Source organism: Anguilla anguilla, chromosome 1 (genome assembly GCF_013347855.1).
Source record: "Anguilla anguilla isolate fAngAng1 chromosome 1, fAngAng1.pri, whole genome shotgun sequence".
In the NCBI taxonomy this organism is placed as follows: domain Eukaryota; kingdom Metazoa; phylum Chordata; class Actinopteri; order Anguilliformes; family Anguillidae; genus Anguilla; species Anguilla anguilla.
This window is the reverse complement of record NC_049201.1, coordinates 28800184-28819886: the sequence shown is the minus strand read 5'-3', so window position 1 is coordinate 28819886 and position 19703 is coordinate 28800184. Positions and strand designations below refer to the sequence as shown.

General features: G+C 38.0%; 2 protein-coding genes across 3 annotated transcripts in view; one reads left to right on the top strand and one right to left on the bottom strand.

Moving 5' to 3' along the window:
• The window catches only part of myo6b (myosin VIb), a 67654-nt gene extending 63735 nt beyond the window's left edge, over window positions 1–3919 (top strand). For both annotated transcript variants that reach the window (XM_035386959.1, XM_035386950.1), the window contains 2 exons: window positions 562–780; window positions 1043–3919. In XM_035386959.1, the coding sequence (XP_035242850.1) occupies window positions 562–780; window positions 1043–1242 (419 nt within the window). In that variant the 3' untranslated portion in view covers window positions 1243–3919. The remainder of the gene's footprint in view (window positions 1–561; window positions 781–1042) is intronic.
• A 4548-nt stretch (window positions 3920–8467) lies between these two features.
• impg1b (interphotoreceptor matrix proteoglycan 1b) overlaps window positions 8468–19703 on the bottom strand; it is a 32877-nt gene continuing 21641 nt past the window's right edge. The window contains exons 15-20 of the mRNA XM_035387430.1: window positions 14173–14392; window positions 12440–12650; window positions 11960–12145; window positions 11675–11858; window positions 10556–10639; window positions 8468–8743 (exon numbers count right to left, since the gene is read on the bottom strand). Coding sequence (XP_035243321.1) covers window positions 8657–8743; window positions 10556–10639; window positions 11675–11858; window positions 11960–12145; window positions 12440–12650; window positions 14173–14392 — 972 coding nt within the window. The 3' untranslated portion in view covers window positions 8468–8656. The remainder of the gene's footprint in view (window positions 8744–10555; window positions 10640–11674; window positions 11859–11959; window positions 12146–12439; window positions 12651–14172; window positions 14393–19703) is intronic.

Below are 19703 nucleotides of genomic sequence, written 5' to 3'. Positions count from 1 at the left end.
GATTTAGCCACCAACGCATTTCAAATCTGTAATGACGTCCAAGCAGTTTTATTTTCTGGTTCATTGCTATACCACTTACGTCTATGATTGTTTTTTTTTTGTTTCTTTGCTTAGTTGTTTCTTTCGCTTTGTTGTGTGAGAATTCACTCTGGCGTTGCAGGGGGGTGTATTTCTCCGCGTTTGCGTCAATTTTCTTTAAATGCAAAGGTCGCACTTTGACTTTCTATTTTTGGTGGGGTGGCGGTGGTGGGTGGATGGGGGGGGGGGCAGCGAGCAACCATAACACAATGGATTGCTGCGAATGCTTGAAGCGCCGTTAGTGGTTTTCCTTTTTCTTTTCTATTAGTAGTTTTCCATGTTTGTCACTAACTTACATAAGGAAACATACACATAGGAGTCTGTACAAATGGCCAATTTAAAGAAACCGCGACGTGTCAGATTCTGAAGGAAATATGACAGGGCATTACTATATATGATGTAGGAATGCTATGAAATGTAATTGTTGGTGTTTTCTAAATACACATCTTTAAATACACATACAAACCGTCCCATGCTTTGCAGCTCTGCAGAACCCTGCCCCGCCTGTCCCCGCCCGGCAACAGGAGGTGGCCATGAACCGTCACCAGCGCTACTTCCGGATTCCCTTCATCCGCCCCGCTGACCAATACAAGGACCCGCAGAACAAAAAGAAGGGCTGGTGGTACGCCCACTTTGACGGGCCCTGGATCGCCCGGCAGATGGAGCTCCACCCAGACAAGCAGCCTATCTTACTGGTGGCAGGTACGACCCTGTAGTCGACCCGGTTTGCTGTTTGCTGTACACTTTTGGAGCATGTGCGGGGTGGGCTGGTTGTGTGTTTAGGCGTGTATGTGTGTGGGTGTGGGTCTGTGTGTGTGTGTGTGGGGTGCGGGTGTGTGTGTGTACAGGTGTGGGTGTGTGTGTGTGCATGAGGGACTGCCTGTCTTATTGCTTTACTGCGAGTGGCAATTCCCAGTCCGAAGCTTTGCCCCACCTTTTCACCTCTTTAACCATGTGACTGCAGGGAAAGACGACATGGAGATGTGTGAGCTGAGCCTGGAGGAGACGGGCCTGACCCGGAAGAGGGGCGCAGAAATCCTGCCCCGGCAGTTCGAGGAGATCTGGGAGCGCTGCGGAGGGATCCAGTACCTGAAGAGCGCCATCGAGAGCAAGCAGGCCCGGCCCACCTATGCCACCGCCATGCTGCAGAACCTCCTGAAGTGAAGCCCCACCCCACCCCTCCCCCTAGCCCGCATCAGTGGAGGGAGAGCAGGCCGAGCCTCCAGACAGGACAAAGGGAAATGTCTACTGCCCACCACAGAGGGCGCTAGAGTGCACAGCTGACTGACCCAGGACTTTCAAAGTGAAGAACTTTTTTTTTTTTGCTTTTGGTTTTTTGGCCAGTTGTTGTTATTTTTCTTTTCTTGTGGTCAGTTCTCTTATAGTTTTTTGTTCCCTTATTTTTGCTGTGAACCTTGAAAAACTACAGAAAAATCTGCCAGCTAAACATCTTTGTATTTCCTTTTTTATTTATCTGACCTATGCTTTAACATTACTGCAAGGTTAACTGTGAGGCCTTAAAACTTCAGTTTCACAAGCTATGACTGAAAGTAGAAGCAAATTCAAAGCTGTTCCTCCACCAAGAATTCTAAAGTTGTTTATAACAATTCTGAAATGTTCAGTTTATGGTGATTTTAATATTTGTTGTTCCATGGGCTTTTGTTTTATGTTTATAGTCATAAAACAAAAATTTTCAGGATTTCCAGTTGGAGCTTGACTGTGTGCTCTGTCCTAGTTTTTCAGACTGTATACAAGACTGAAAATGCATTGAGAATTTGGAATTTATGTTGTTTTGCTTTTTTTTTGTAAGACAAAATAGAGCGTGTTCAAACAGAGCTTAGATTGTTGTACTGAACATTTGTGGAAAAAGTGCAAAGTATGCCTTTTCACATTCCACTTTAGCACAGATGGTGCATAGTTGATGCACAGAACATTTGTTTTCATGTGTTTTATACACAGAGTAAATCGCTTGGATCCCGACTTGAGTCTGCCTGTTGTGCTTTGAGTGACAGATTTTAGTTTTTAACCGTTGTACATTTTATTTTTACTTGGGCAAAATCTTTCATTTCAGTGACCACTGAACAGTTATTTTCAGTAATGTGCATAATGTGCATAATTAGCTTAGCTCATAATTTTGTTATTAGCTAAGCTAAGCACTACATTTTGGCAATTAGATATTTGTGCCTCTCCTCCCAATACATGCCATAGATCAGCTTTAGGCCACATCATGTTACTTATGAGTAAAACATGGGGTGGCATTCAAACTGACTGCAGTGGTGGCTTTTACCTCAAATTAAATTACAAATCTAAGCAAAGATTACATTGTTAAGTTATTGCATGACATTAATTTTAGTGACCACTGCCCTCATAATGGTCTGATTATAATAATAGATGTGAATTCATTTCTCTATCTGAAGACAAAGAGAAGCATTAGTAAGCTTGAATGTCTGCTAAAGCTTTTCTTTGTTCTGTTAGATAGAATTTTCCATTTGTGTCATTAGTTAATAATCTGTGTTATGTCTGCCGTTCATTAAAACAGAATGCACCTCTAGATTCACAGTTCTTTTCTAAATTCAGTTTGTTTGGCCTGTTTTCCTTTGCACTTTACATTGCGCAAAGTTGGATCTGATAATAAATATAATGGGTAATGTAGTTTGTGTCCAAATAATAGGCTTGCAGTGTTTGAGTCCAATAGTAGAAGGCCTTTTTTCCAGAGTCTGTATGCACAATTCTACGGGTACCACTGTTTTTAATGTACTGGAATGCATTTTCTTTCTATTTTATACGAAAACAAGGGCTGGAGTTTCCAAAACTATTTAAATGTTAAAAAATTAACTACTGCAATAACTGACATTTAATGAAAGTATATTTAAAAATTATAGGGAAATACATTAGTGTGTTTGTTACAAGGGGGTAATGCAAATATGCAATACCAGATATACAGTACTATAGTTTGAGAAAATGACTAACAATGTTTTAGGATTCTCTGCTTTATTTGAGTATGATTTGAATCTGACTATGCAGGCCACAGAATGTAGAGAAATGTCCCCTCTATTTTCATAATTATCATATATTTTGTCTACAGTGTACACATAGGAGCATATTTTATATGGTCTATACTGAGAGATTGTCATTTCTATATACATTCCTAGTGAAATTTGTAATGGAGCAATATGTAGCTTGGAGATAAACAATTTGTAATGACACTTTTAATGACAAAGTCAACTCAAAAGTAAACCCTGCTATTTACTATGAAATGGCATAGTAAAACGGTGTACCACTAAGTGCAGTTGCTTTGTTTAGTAGCCTTTTTTTTAGCTGTAGCAGTCGTTAAATTAAGGCTTTGGGCTCAACAAAAACTGCCACCCTCCAGGATGAAGGTTAACCCACTCCCCTTCGCCCCTACACCCCCTGGTTAATAGACATCTGACAATCTGGTGTGAGATTGGAACTTACGCCTTCAGGTTGTTTATTACAGGCCTGATAGTTTTAAGGCTTCTTCATTTCTTCATTTTTCTTTTTCCTCTGGCTGCTAGTTACAAATGCTCTCCGTTTCCTGAGTACATTCCAAAGAATTCTTATCCTGGGGCCAGTGCATGAGAGACCATGATTCAGGTCCTGATTATTTATTCATGATCTGAAGACAAGGGCGATTACCATCTCCCCAGACGTTCTTTCACCGCGCACCTGGTTTGCGATGTCGACACACTCAGATTAAGTGCCCAGTGCAGCCTTTCTTGCGATTCTGCATTTCACCTGGCTTTATTTTTTCTTTTTTTAAAATACGCTGATGTCTTGCTGATGTATTTCAGTGCAGAAAATAAATGCATTCTACGTGTAACCCGTTTGATTTGTCGAGTGTTTTGCAGTGAGTTAGGCCTCTTCTGCAATCTTTCACGGGGCTGTACCCATATCTAGTACCCTATCTCACTTTTGCATTTTGGTTCAGAGTAATATATATTAATATTGTGTGAACAGATCTACTTTTAAAAAGAACGTATGATGATATAAGAAATACCCAGGGGTTCTCACCCAAGCCAAATAGCACCAGGTGCAACTGGGCACCTTAAAGTCATTTGAATAGGAGTTTAAGGCTGTCTTCTCTGACTCATTATTGTGGTAAGCGAGGAGACGCTCCCTCCCTGCGTCATTGCTGTGGTGAATGGAGATTTCGTCCTTCACCGGAGGGCAGTCATTCCCATAAAAACCCGCGGGCCTTTACGGCATTATTCATGTAGCACAATCAATCCCGGCAAAAAATAAATAAATAAGTACGTAAATAAATGAACAACAACAATGTGCTCCATCATGCATTCAGAAGTTGAAGGCATTAACACAACACATCTATTGAAGCTGAAATTGGGGTCCCACTGCAGTGTGGCTCTGTGTTTCTTAAGACCGGATACACACAAACTATGAACACAAAGTATGCAGCTTTCCAGGAAATTTTTTCCACCATTGACTGGTTATTACAGTTCTTCTGTACTGAAGTACAGTATTAGTAAGTAGTACTGTAGTACTATACAATGTATATGAATCATTGCCCAGTTAGGGAAAGGACAAGTAGTAGCTCTCTGGGCTGTGAATCAGTGAATGTAGTTGCCTAGCAAACAACCTTTTTTAAGTGTGATCAAGCGAAAATGTATTGAATACAATGTCCTCTTTTATATCTGTACCACTCCTTTAAATACATTTGTCATGGAATTAATTTTACTGAAATTAATTTAAATGTAATTTAAATATAATTGAAACTAATGATGTTGCAATAATCAGCTTTTGATGCATGCACGTTTCTGCCATTAATTTCGTAGCTCTTTGGATTCAATTCACATTTTAACTTTAATTTACAAGGACATATTTGTCCATTAATAATTGTGCATTAATGTTGATGATCCTCGAATTAAGAAAAAGTAAAAACTTACATTTCATTGTGAGTGAAACTCACAAATTTCGATTAAATCCTGGCTGTGGACTATCATGGAAAACTAATACATAACAAAATGATTAAATTTGATGATTAAATTTATATTTCATATTCTGTTGAATTCCTTTGCTTGATAGAATTTGAAGGTTATTATTATGCAGAAAGCATTTGTGGCTTAATGCTCAGTACACAGACTGAAGGCCAAATGCCAAGAATGCTGTACTGTGCGCTATGCCCCCTGTGTTACAACTGTGACAATACGGACAATTGCATCAAACAAATAAGTCTTTAAAATAAATAAATAAAACCATATACTGCTACTCTCGAAAATTACTCTAACCCGCAAGCTGGATGAGCTTAATGGCCAAATCTTGAGCACGAAAACAGACTTTAACCAACCACAGAAACGTGTAATGTGAACATCTCCAATCTCTGCACTTCAAAAAGAACAAACGATTGGCAAAATTTGTATTGCTCAAGGGACTGGGGATGAAAGAGAAGATGAATGAGAAGAAGAAAAGAGAGGGATTGTTTTTCAAGCCGTGCAGCATAGAGCCGGCTACTGAAATCACAGCAGCCAATGCTGAGATATCCAAACATCACATCAATATGCCAATATCTTTTCAGTCTCTGTATTGAATAGCAATTTCTGTTAAGCAGTAAACTTGTGAATACATTTGCTTGATTATTTGCTAGATATATTTGATGATCAATGTGCTGAATACAATTAAGAAAACTGCTTTAGTGTTTCTTTGGTTACATAGAATTTTTATTCAATAATATATTTGGTTTAAAATTGTATAGTGCAAGGACCCACAATATAGCATGAATGTTGGCATGGCTAGGGGGTGGTGTTAGAACATCAACCCCTAAGCGGTGCCAGTACTTATGGTAAAACATAGGTTTAAATTTAATATCGCTTTTATAAAACTTATTTATCCACAGATATCCTTATAGCAGGTATACAAAAGTACAACACACCATATTCAATTTAACTTCATGCACTATAAGACATTTCCTTCAGCAAACTGAAATTGTACGATCACTAAGAAGAGATCAATTTCAGAATTTAGCGAGCATCCATGCAGTTTAATTTTGTCCCGCACTGTTGTTTTGAAGTTAATGACTTTATTCTTTTATATGTAAAACACCAGATAACGATAACCCTTTTGAGCCAAAATGTGGGAAGAGATATTGGATTTCTCTCTTTTTTAAATTATAGTTTAAATTAATTTAATTAATCTGTTCATGAAAGGCGCAAAGATATTAAAATGATGGCCCTAATTAGTAGTGCTATATCATGCATATCGCCTGCTTAGAATTGACTAGTCCAGGAAGCTAGTATTTAAGGGATACTATCTTTTTTCAAGTGGTACTGGACCAAAAACAGAAGTCAAATATACCCCCCTCCCCTCCATAAAAAAGAACACACACACATTATATATATATATATATATATATATATATATATATATACACTCACCGGCCGCTACCTTAGGTACACCTGCTCAACTGCTCGTTAACGCAAATATCTAATCAGCCAATCACGTGGCAGCAACTCAATGCATTTCGGCATGTAGACATGGTCAAGACGATCTGCTGAAGTTCAAACCAAGCATCAGAATGGGGAAGAAAGGTGATTTAAGTGACTTTGAATGTGGCATGGTTGTTGGTGCCAGACGGGCTGGTTTGAGTATTTCAGAAATTGCTGGGATTTTCACGCACAACCATCTCTAGGGTTTACAGAGCATGGCCCGAAAAAGAGAAAATATCTAGTGAGTGGCAGTTCTCTGGGCGAAAATGCCTTGTTGATGGCAGAGGTCAGAGCAGAATGGACAGACTGGTTCGAGCTGATAGAAAGGCAACAGTAACTCAAATAACCACTCGTTACAACCGAGGAATGCAGAAGAGCATCTCTGAACGCACAAGACGTCGAACCTGGAAGCAGATGGGCTACAGCAGCAGAAGACCACACCCGGTACTCGCAAGTACCTAATGAAGTGGCCGGTGAGTGTATATGTATATATACGCATACACGTATATAATTACTGGTGAAGTACTGAGTCAGCCACCTCCAATGATAACATCACAGGGTTAGATTATTGGTCCCTGCAGCCTGCGGAAGGTGGATTTCATGGTTTAAAAGCTTCTTTGGGTGTTTGTCAATGGTTTAAAACCGCTTGCGGTACGGACTGGCCTAAAAAAAAAAACACCATGAATCGACCCCTTTGTCAAAGCGGTCGGCTAACCCCATTTATCAAAGAACGTGCTCGGGGGAGGTAAGTCAAACAAAAGCCTCAGAACTTCAGAGGATTGATCCTCTTAATGGCGGGAGCCATAACAAAATCTACCTCTCTCAGGCTTGTTTGTGTAGTCATATGTTTTTCAAGAAGGATCAGTGTTAACATTGTAGCTAAATCCGACAACTTTTCTTGAACTCCTGCTGTTTTTTCTGAAAATTTCCAATTGAACACTATAGCACCTTTCAAATTGACGGGCGCTACCCCAACCTTACCATAAGAAGTGAAGAATATGTTATCTTCTCACTAGATAGAATTCCACTACCTTGTTAAAGCTAATTTACCTGGGCTCACTGTAAACAATCTTTCTTTCTTTCTTCTTTTTTTTGGTGTGAGCAAAACAGCCACCAAAGTATTTTCTAATTGCACTTTGGTGAGAAACAGTGTCACATGATTTTAGTAAGCCCCACGTGACACAATCATCAGAGACTGAATTAACCATTCACAGAAAAAAAAAATTTAAAAGAAAAGATTAGATAAGGAATGGCAATGCTTTTGTTGGAAAAATATTTAATTTTGCAATTCAATGAACAGTACAAAAAGAAAAAAGAAAGACCTACAGTATTTTCCAAGCTGCATAAATGCTCTGCATTGAAAGATGCCTGATGCTATTTTCCAGGAACATATAGACATTTATGACTTTGATTTAATTATAAAAAAAGCTATAAGCCTATGAACCACCACCAGCATTTTAAAGTACAGATAATGGTTATGACTGTCTTCTTTTTTTAATTTTAATTAACACTTTAACACATTAAGACATTTTTTTAAAATCCATCAACTCACAGTACTTAAATGAACACATGGCGATTTCTATAAATAATGTGAAAATAAAAGAGCAATTCATTTTATTACGTTCACTTTCTTTTTGGGATGCTGAATATTTACTAAAAACATCAAAACAACGTCCATTCTGTTGCGATGTAGCCTCTGCACTTCATACACAACCATGTATTGATTTGAAAATAAATGCCTCATTGTGAGGGAAATATGAAACCTCTGTCAAAGGTATACCAGTGGGTACATATTCCTAGTCTTGACCATGCGGACACAGACATAAGTGTTGCACTGTACGGACTGAAACAGTACCCTGTCCCATCCCCCCCCACTACCCCCCCCCCCCCCCCCCCCCCCCCCCCCCCCCCCCGCCACCGCACAGCCACTGTCAAGCTACCCCTTCCAACTGGAGCGACAGTTAACTCCATTTGATCGCCTGTTCAATGTTGACAGCTGCCAGTGAAGTCCCACAAGAAAGCTGTGCTTTGGCGAAAGCTAGCGACATCTGGTTGATGCTAGCGAGGAGGGTCCTCTTGGTCTCTAATTAGTTTCTTCCAATGTTCACAATGTTCCATGTTCACAAAACGGTCACTTCAGCGCATTCATTATCCGACGCTCTCAGGAGGCAACAGGAAGTCCTGTACTCGTGAGTTAATCGCCATGCCTAAAGAGATAGAGACCTTGTTATTTGCCAACTGAATAGTATTCCAAGATTGATTGGAAAACTGAAAGAAAAAAAAATTGAAATTCAGAAAGATGGAGGAATTATTATTCAGAAAGATTTTATTGCTCTATGAAAGTTTAAAGAGAAAATGCATTCAAAATAATACATTTTAACATTTGTAAATAAAAAAATAAGGGCTATGACGTGAAGCACTTGTTATTCACAAAAATTGAATGAGGTTTCTGAAACCAGAAGTGTTATCATACTGCCCAGTGCTGGAGGATTTATTATTAGTTCATGAAAGCCTTGTTTGTGATGTTATTTACCATTTACATGACATACGTTTTTTCACCAATCAGCAGTAAATGCTGGAGAATATCTCATCATGCATTGGCTGAGAGGCAGGAATACACTCTGGACAGGCTGCCAATCTATTGCAGGGCACACCAGTCACTCACACACTCATACCTATGGGCAATTAACCAATTAACCTACCCTGCATGTCTTTGGACTGTGGGAAGAAATCAGAGTACCCGGGCACAGGGAAAACATGCAAACTCCACACAGAAAGGCCCAGGCCGGCATTCAAACATGGGACCTTCTTTATGTGAGGCAATAGTGCTACCACTGTGCCGTCCTGGTTCAAGATTATGCTTATGGCATGTATCAGACAGGGTGCAATGAAATTATCAAGCTAGTAACCTAACTCAGCTTAATAACCAAGTTTGTTAGCAATGCAGACAGAATGGTAGTCACCATTTAAATACGCAGACACCCTAAAGACAGTTTCAGATCCCTCTCTGCTGATGTTCCTATCACTGGGACTATCATTATTTAGTACAAATATTTTCCTGTTCTTTTCATGCAGAATTTGTTTTCCCTGTTTCGCAAGCCAGCTAACTCAGTAGTGTGAGTCATTTTAATTGAATGTCAATCAAAAGTTAAAAAAATAAAATAAATAAATAAATAAATTAGAGAATGAACATGTTGTCTCAGTCCTTCTGCTCTCATATACAAAAATAGTTTACTGTGATCAAAAGGAATTTTATTATTTGTTTATGGCTTTTCTTAATGAACCAGTTAAAACCCAGGGTCTTTGCGAAGGGTGTTTCATTTCCACATCAATGCATACTGGCATTATTAGTGATAAGAGGGATAGTTCACTTTCTGGGCTTTTAAAAATATTATATTTCTGTTTAATGTATGTTTTTGATTGGCCTAGACCATTTTTGTGCGAACTGCCCCTTTAAATACTCTTTAAAGCATGTGTCAATGTGAGCAACGAGTTCACATTGTATATACATTTTGGGTTTGACAAACTGACATGATTATATTTCCTTAATTTTGTTTATCTAGACATTACAATAGATGAACACAACTGTCACAGATTAATAATGATTTGTACTAATAGATAATGTGTAAATATAGCTGTTCTTCTGATATTACCCAATCAACAAGCTTCAAACTTATCAAGAGTTCAATAGATAAGATTCACAAATTTATACACATAAAAGTTTTCCAACTAAGCCTTTACACATGAAATGTTAGAGTAGATTTTCCTCAGACACACCTAGTTTTTATGTCCAGGTCATTACGGCAACAGATAAATGATTTTTGTGTTAAATTACTTAAATTTTGATTGAATGCAGGGGTTGGTTTATTCTTGGTTGATTACCCCAACAGCTAGGGGTTCCTTTAAAATATCTTCCCCAGGAAACACAAATCATATTTTAATCAGACATCATCCCAATGGTATCTGCAAGGTAACCTAATGACTATGTTTTAGAGAAGAGGACTACTGTAGGATCTCACCTCATTATGTGGTATACAGCGGTGAAAATCAACCATCTCAGGCACTAGCTCGTCTGATCTGGTTGTGTAGATTTGCCTGGGTATCTGTGAAAGGGGACCGAGAAATCAGTGTTTTCACCTAGAGAAATATCTCCCAAAATAAACAAGGAATTGATTAAAAGGGAAAATAAGCAATCACTTGGCACCACACATTTTTTCAATGCAAGGTGAGGTAGCCTACATCTAGTGATGCTGGCAGAAGGACTGTAATTTAGTCAGGATGTATACACGGGCACAGTTCTTCGTTAAAAGAAAGAGATTTAAACCAAGAGATTAAAGAGTTGGTTGATATAGCATCCTCTTTTGAGAAAACTTGTTTTTGTGAATATTTTTGTGCATGAATCAACTACGGTCATATACTGTATGTTTTGCGCCTTCAGTAAATTCTGGAATGCACTGTCACATTGCAAGAAATAAGTAATCTGAAATACAGTCTGAGACATACTGTGCCTAAAAATGTGACAATATATGCCAGAATTATGTGAATTTTGGCAGTATAAAAATAAATTCTTTCATAATTATATTTTATCATGTATTAAAATAAGTTATGTCAAGCTGTTTTAAGTGATGGAGTCTAGAAGTTTATGTACTTTGGACTACATTTTAAAAGATTATCCAGCTTAATATGTGACATAACTATCATTGTAACCAGATAAATCATTCAAATATTCAAGTTCTCCAGCATATTTGCAGAATATGGGAAAGGGTCAAATTTGTATGCTATGTCTGATTATATGTCTTAATGTAAGTTTTATTTTATATAAATCAATTAAATGTGTTATTATTATTATTATTATTGTTATTATTATTATTATTGTTAATATTTTAATGCCATAGTACTGCATTTTCAATGTTTCGTTGTGATATAAACTGCGCTCAAAAGAAGATACTTTCTCATAGCCTTGGTTAATTAGTTTGTGCCCCAAAGTTGAGCTGAGTGGGACAGACTATTGCTTGGAAGAGAAAACACTGTTAAAGAAAGCAGGACAAACCAACAGACGTATAAAGAATTGAGTTAGTGTTTATTCAGCGAGCGCTAGCATTGTTAGCATAAGAGGACACCAGAGCTGTGGGGTTTACCTCGACGCTGAGGTGTATGTTTTCAATCGTGTGCAATGTGTCTTGCTGAGAGCTGCCGGAGGAACCGGCACCTGTGCTCAAAGTGTAATAAGAGCCGGTAAACTGAGTCATGACACCGTTGTCATTTTCAAAAACCGGGTTCAGCCTTGCAGTGTTCCCGAGTGCAAAAGGGCTGTGAGCGTGGCTATGGAAGAGACAGGGGATTTTATATGGGGCCTGTGGCATCAAACAACCTGTAAATCAAAACGCTATTGAAAAGCTAAATGCATACAGAGACATACTTACATCAAAGTCACCGTCTTTCTGGTCCCAACGCATTTCTTGTTAATGCATACCAAGATCCCTATGATGGCAAACACAAGAATCAGGGACCCCACAATGCCCGCTACGATAAGCATGGGGTCTACGGACAATGAGGCCAGCTCAGAGCAGCGTTCTCCATGGAAATGCCAGTACTTCCCGACAGGACACCTAAGAAAGGTTAAATGAAGAAACAGAGAGACCAGTCAGATGAGCAAAACAGAAAGTTTGTTTGGTCAAAGTGTGCCAGAGACTTACTCTTCTGCAGTTTACCACAAAACGACAGAAGCAAATTCAGGCTGACATCGAGTGACAGGCTAACATTTGCTTTGGATGTACAAATAAGGCACAGGGCTGGGCTGCATGTCCATCATAGCACCCGTTCAGCGATAAACAAAGCAGTCTGAGATATCTCGGGAACCGCTGGGGGCGCCCCTAAAGCCCACCATTTTGTTTTCAGGGTACCTGCAAGTCGCTCCGTGACCTGGGACTATCTCACACTGCCCGCCGTTGAGGCAGTAGTCCGGCATGAGGCTGCAGACGCTTTGACAGGGAAGGCCATCTTGCGTGCCGTACCCCGGATCACACAGACACTCGGCCTCCTTGGTCCATCTGTTCACCACACACTGAGAGAACTCGTTGCAGGCTAAAAACTTGCAAGGGTCCGCTCGATCAGCTAAATAGAGAAAAAAAAAAAAAACAGACGTGCGAGAGGCAATGTCACATTAGTATTAATGAAGCGACTTCTACTCGTCTATCCATCTGTTTCCGTCCCCTGACAATCCTTGTACATCGGACTAGCATTCAAGGGCATTTTATAAATTTTTATGGAGCTGCTTTTTTCATGAGTGTTGTTTAAAAAGGCTTAGCGCTATATTGCATTTTGAAGCATTCAATAAGAACAGCATTAGCAGACAGCACTCTACAAAAACTTCTTATGTTTCTCGATATTAAAAAAAATATATATATATACATATATATATATATACTTTATCATTTTAAATAAACAGCTGTTTTTTTTTTTGTTGAGTCCCCCTCTCCCCTCCTCATTTGAGCATTGAATGAAGTTAACAGATTAATTTAAAAGCAAGTCAAAACAATGAAGTCTATGGTTGAAATATATGGTTGTCTTGCCCTTAAATGTAAGTGTAAGACTCATTGATGTCACCAAACATTTGGTATCTTCTTTGGAAATGTCTTTCCAGGCCTTCACTGCAGCCACTTTCAGTTAATCTTTGTTTTTGGAGGTTTCTGTCTTCAGTCTCCTCTTCAGAAAGTGAAGTGCATGCTCTATTAGATTTAAATCTGGAGTCTGGCCAGGCCAGTCCAAAGATTTCTACATTTTCCCCCATCTACATTGATGAATGCTTTGGTTGCACAGGCAGCGTGTTTGGGGTCATTGTCTTTCTGCAGGATGTTGCACCAGAAAATGAGGTTGGAGGAATTTCTTTGTGCATAGCCAGACTAAATGAGTACACTTCCAAATTCATCCTACAGCAGTACATTATCAACAGACGTTGCAGACATGCCTAAGCCGTGATACTACCTCCATGTTACAAAGACGAGGGGGGTACGTTGCTTTCTTGCTCCACACTTTTGGCTTATATTATTAGTTCCAGAACTCTTCTGACCAATGTTTTTCTTCACAGCTCTTACGATTCATCTGTCATGAACTGCAGTTGCCTTCCTTGAGCGACCTGTTCAGTGTTTATTTCTGAGTCCACCTGTGGTTTCTTTCTTTTTCAACTTCCCAAACATATGCACTTCATATACCCAGTTTATATTCTTCTTAATGAATTATTCAGTTCTCTCAGTTGACAGATTAGTTGTTTTTCATCCATAGTTAGTTCTCTAGTCTTTGTGATGATATATGCCTCTGACTCCAATTGCAATCTCCACAGATAAAAAACAAAGGCTAAAACCAAGCCTAGATACTCACTGCTATTTTATGCATTAACAATACATGCAAAATGAAACACCCGACTGTTATCCATAAATTTGATTTTGCACCGTAGGAAATGGGGGACTCAACACAAAAACTGCTGTTTCTGTTTAAGGTTCCTATATAAAACATATGGAAATTGATTCAGTCTTACAGTACATAAAATGGCTTTCATTCGACAATCCTCAGATACAGTAAGATCATACTAGGGTGACCTACGATTCCAAATAAAGCTGCCTGATTCCTAACCTCTTACCGGGTTCAATGTCCAGGGAACGGCTGTCAATCTCGATGTCCAAGCGTTTAGATGCTGCGTTGCAAAAGTCCTCAAGAACGCACTGCACAGCCTCTGTGATGTTATATGGTACAGACTTGGCAAATTTCATCTTGCTGTTGACCACAACACTGCCGTTCCTGAAGTTGAGTATCTCTAACTCTTTAAACCCTGTTAAATTAGACTGCAGGTATGGGAGAAGCTGTAAAGAAGATGAAAAACACAAAGTTAAGCCCACGTAAAAAAAAAGAATAATAAAAACCTCTATGATTTTTTTTGTCCTTGAGCATTAGTTGCATTGTTCCACAGAATCCAAAAAGTTTTTTAGTTTCAGGTTTTCATTTTCATATTCAGTACACAACACCCACACATGGAACCTTTTGATTTTTACCATATTGATTAATTACGGATAATAAGTTTAGATTGTAACAGAGAGTGATTACTGAGGTAATGACAACAATATCATTATAACAGTGTTTCAACAGAGGAATTAGTCTTGTTTATTTTATTTTTACACATATTTAACACTGTGAAGCATTGTTAAGCATAAACTCAAATCTTTGTTTTAAAATGATGAACTCAGCTGACTTTAAAGTGCTCACAATACCATCTTTACTGAAGCTTTAGAAACATAATTTTCCAGACTACAACTAGGCCCTGGAAGAACACAGGTGTCTTCCCAGACTTACTGCCTTTGATCAGACTGATTTAAGTCAGGTTAGAAGGTATTGCTGGTTCTAATACATTTGGGAATACACTTGACAGCTGCCTTCCAGGAACCAGTCATTAGGGAAATTATCCCGCAAGCTCTATAGAGTTGTCAGTCCCCCAAATTGAGATTGAAAGATTGCAGTTGGTATATTAAAAACAAAATCAGCTGTATTTGACAGATACAAGTATAGATCTATGCAAAACATTGTGATTTTAGACATCTGAATTCATGACTCCTTGTAATAAATGATATACTCAGCATTTCTTGCGGATTAAACATTATGCTAGCAAAGTACATTTAAAAAAATGGCTGGATTCCAAGTTGTTGCGGAAATGTTGGAAAAAATACTTACCTTTCAAAAAGAAATTGATTTTTAAAAGAGGAATTTCAGCACAGATACGAGTAATTGAATATAGCTGCAAATGATCCAAGGTTAGTATGCTGAAGCAGCTTGGGTTTAGTTGGCTACAGTACAGAACCTTTGTTTTAAACTGACAGAAAGATCTTATTATCAAATCATAAGATAATGGTAATGGATTTGTGATAATGATAACAAATCCAATATAAGACTTATTCATAAGTTTCCTAAAATTAAATGTTTGAATTATCTTCCTGGACAGCTGAAACTTCCCTTTCATTAAACATGAAAGGGATAAAAATGAAATCTCATTATGAGCTAAAAGCACATTCAGACATGCTGGCTTTACCGAAATACTTCTCAAATATATCTCTTTTTGCCTCAAAGTTTCATATCCCAAAAAATTGGATTTTACCATCGACTCCATTGATTATTTTGCCAACTGCTGTCACCAAAGATGAATGTACTAGTGCAAGCGTAGGAATGTCGTATCATGTGAGAGAATACTTGATTAAGGGTATAAAAAGAATAAATGCCCAATTAGAAAAGGCAGTAGAGGGATGGGAAAGATCACAATGCCTTGACACAGTAGTCCTGTGTCTCCACTGAGAGATAAGTAGCATTAGGAGCCTTGTTCTACTTTATTATTATTATTACAGGCATTTAGCAGACGCTCTTATCCAGAGCGACTTATCGGCCTCAAAGAGGAGGCTGGGTCAATACAATGATGTGCCCTCTGCTTGTGCTTGGCAATAACAACAGCAAGCAAATGGACTGATATTAGGATGGACACCTGAGTATTTCGCTAAATTTTCAACACACTTAAAAGTTTGACAAGTGGTATGCGTCCAGTGCATGGAAAAGGACACTCTGTGTCCACACTCCCTCCCAATTTGGCCAGTCACAATACTCTCTATACTATATTACGTCAAAGTAAATGACATAAATATCAACTATATTCTAGTTACATAGTAGCTTATATATTTGTATTGCACTTTGCAAATAGGTGCATACCATTGTGTGGGTTGGTGCACAAAATTGAAACTCATAGTTTTAAATAACTGTAATGTAGAGCTGTGGTATCTAGACTTGCATCTGTTTTGACAGACAGTGTCCCTCAATCTACTGGTTCCTGTTCTGATTTGGCAATCCCAAACCTGTACACACTCAAATATGTATTACTTATCCATAATACTTCATTAACTTAAGCCATTATATCTGTACACATTGCAGAAAAAGCCTCCTTAATGATGGGTTGCAAAAAAAAATCTAAAGAGTCAGGCATAAGAAGCATGATTAACAAGCACAGGTGTAGGAGTTCATTACTCAGCAACTCTCAAGGGATCCATTAATGTTTTATAAATAAGTTTTTAAATAAACTTTTAAAAATTATATTTTTTCATAGACAGCATGGATATTATTTCACATAGCTACATAGCTACTATCAAGGCTTCAGTATATTTATTATGCCAAAAATGAAAAAATAAATAAACAAACTAATAAATATAAATAAATAAGCATTGCTTCCTGGTTGGGCCAGTTTTTCAAAAACAGAATTATCTCACCTGTTCTGAAAAAAGTGTTTCATTCAATAAACCTCAGTGGAAAATGTCTAGGTTAATTTAGAAGAAAACCTTAAAAAAGGTGCAACAAATCAAAGTAATATTTTATGTTCATCCAATGTTTATCAGTGTGTATTGGAGGATGTGGGATCAGTAGAACCTTCTTTGATCATACCTGTTAGACAATTATTACCAGAGGGTGTTTCGTCAAGTCAAATGTACAGCGTTGCATTGGGCCAGAAACCCTAACAGCTTCACGAACAGTTGCTTTTGGCTTGTGATGTGTTTCCAGTTTCTCTGCAACTTCTCTGAATATTTTGATGGGTAAGCTATTTATTTCTTTGTCTTCCCTGTGCAATGCTGAGACTGGTAGATTTTTTATTTATTATTTATTTTTTTAGTTATTCAGTTTTATAGTAGATTTCATATACTCTGATTTCTCCACACTCAGACCACTGGATCGTTTCAAAAAGTCTTTTGCCATGTTCTGTGATTAATGTGAGCTGTACCCATAAAACCTCTGTCAGACAGCATCGGGAGCTCACGGTATGTACGTCTGCATAAACTGTTTTGAAGAGGCTATTGATTTACATGCTCATTGAGAAATGCATTCAATTTCAGGTTATCCAGTTTTCCTAGTGAAATATTTACACCATGACATTCCACTAAAAATGACAGATGTTATCTATCTGTCGCTGATCTGTGTGCCCTGCTGACAGACGATTCTCTCTTGTTCTTGGTCTTCACACAACCATAAACACCACTGGTAATGTTTTCTATGATCGTTCTCGTTGATTGATTGTTTTGAGTGCGTATACAGATTAACTGCAAATTTTGCAGAATATAATTAATCCCTCTGTGAGCGCTGTACCAGGTGGCTACTGGTGCACTTTGTTTCTCCAAGACCATGTTTACTTTCCTTCCACTCCATATTACAAGACAGCAACTTGCTTTTATGAGGGTCAGAAATGACCACTTATTGCATGATTTGTCACTTGATTGTGCTAATCCTGTGCCTATGGGTACCTCAAGGGCATATTGACTGTAATACAAGTTTAAATCTGTGTGTTTGGTGCTTGGATATAATTGTGATCCTACTTATTACAGCCTTGTCTATGTCTTTATGTCACCATCCAGATGATAAATACAACGGGAACATTCACAAGCATGCAGCTGTATATTCCAAGACTGCACGCTGAAGAAAAACCTATTATGCATTTTTTAACTGTATGTAAATGGGCCATATCAGTAAGAAAATTAAATCACAATTGTAAACATCTTTAAACCTATTCTGCATTTTATCAGCCAGATAATAGCAGCTGGCAATAAAATAACAACTCCCAAATGATCTTGGAGCACTTTAAAGAGATCTGTTAAATAATCTGCTGCTTCCGCTGATCTTAGTCACCCTCTTGGATGCCAAACACTGGTGTGGATTAGATTATCTAACATCTCACAGGTGCTATTTTAATATTTGATCTTTGACACCTCACACCTTGTTTAGCATTGGAAATGTACAGTTTACAGGTTTCAGGATTCTAATGCTGAGACTGATATAGCAATTTGTTGCCACACAAAAGGTCTAGCTTGGTTATGTGACTGATTAAAAATGATAAATTAAATGAGTGCACATTGAACTTGGATAAGATTGGATGAGATACATATGTAGGCTCTCTCTTTGAATACTAGTGACCAAAAAATAGTAAGATGGCTATTTAGAAGTAGCATGTCTAGCTTGCAGTCTTAGTAGAGCAGTACTACTGGTGACACACAGTACTTCTACCCTCTCGAGCTTGTAAATGTTCAAAGGTTTGTCACATTACTAATAAACAATTTTTTTTTGACAAAGAATTCTTCATAAATTCATTTTTGGTGACACTTTGGTACTGAACTGCACTGTAGGTATCACTTACACACACTTCACTCACAATCATGTCCCTGAAGAAATATGCATTCTATTTTAATGTACTTACACTCAAGGCCCATTTGTCAAGTGTGCTTCAAAGGGTATATCAACTACGTACCAGTATTGCTGAGGGTCTAACAAAATGAGTTCCTTATGCATAAGTAATTACTAGGCAGATGGACAGTTGCTTTTTAACTTGGTCAATAGGGACAGTATGATAGAGAGTGAAAAAGAAGATGGTTTGGGTCAGGCATGCATGTATTCTGCACAAATAGCTAATAGTTCTAACAGCGCAACTGGAATGTAGGTTCTGTCAGTTCTATGCAAAGGTTTTTAACAGGTGTTGATATCAAACATACTGTAGAACATGTTTTCTTCATGTGTGGTAAATTAATTGTACTGATAAATGTGACAACACAGTACCTTTCAAACTGATAAGAAGCCATTTTAAAGGAGGGAAACAAATTCTGTATTTACTATGACAAAACTTTAAAGCATAAAAATGTTTTTAAATGTTAAAAGTAAAGTAGAAATAAAACTGCATGTGGTAAAGCTTATTGTATCATGGCACCAGACCTAATATTACAGATATTAAAGACATTACATAATTATAAATACTAATAAGCTGACAATGACCCTGAGATTTCTCAGCGGTTCAGCTGCCCCACTCCCTCTCTGAATTCTCTCAGCTGACAATGTCCCAGTTTCAAGTATCATCTTAAGGAATTCTGGTCAATTAAAGACGTGAGACTCACCTTCAACGGTCAACTGAATAAAACGAACTGTGGCTAACATCTGTGAGGTAGCCCTTAACTTCAACTGCAGCACTAAAAAGCTTTAGGTCTATTGACAAATTTAAAAAATCTAAGTAATATTAAGACTGGTGTATGTACTCGACAAAAGCCTCACTGGTTTAGCATACTTATTTAATTTTATTTGAGCAGAGTACAAGTGGCACAATTGCGTCTTGGCATT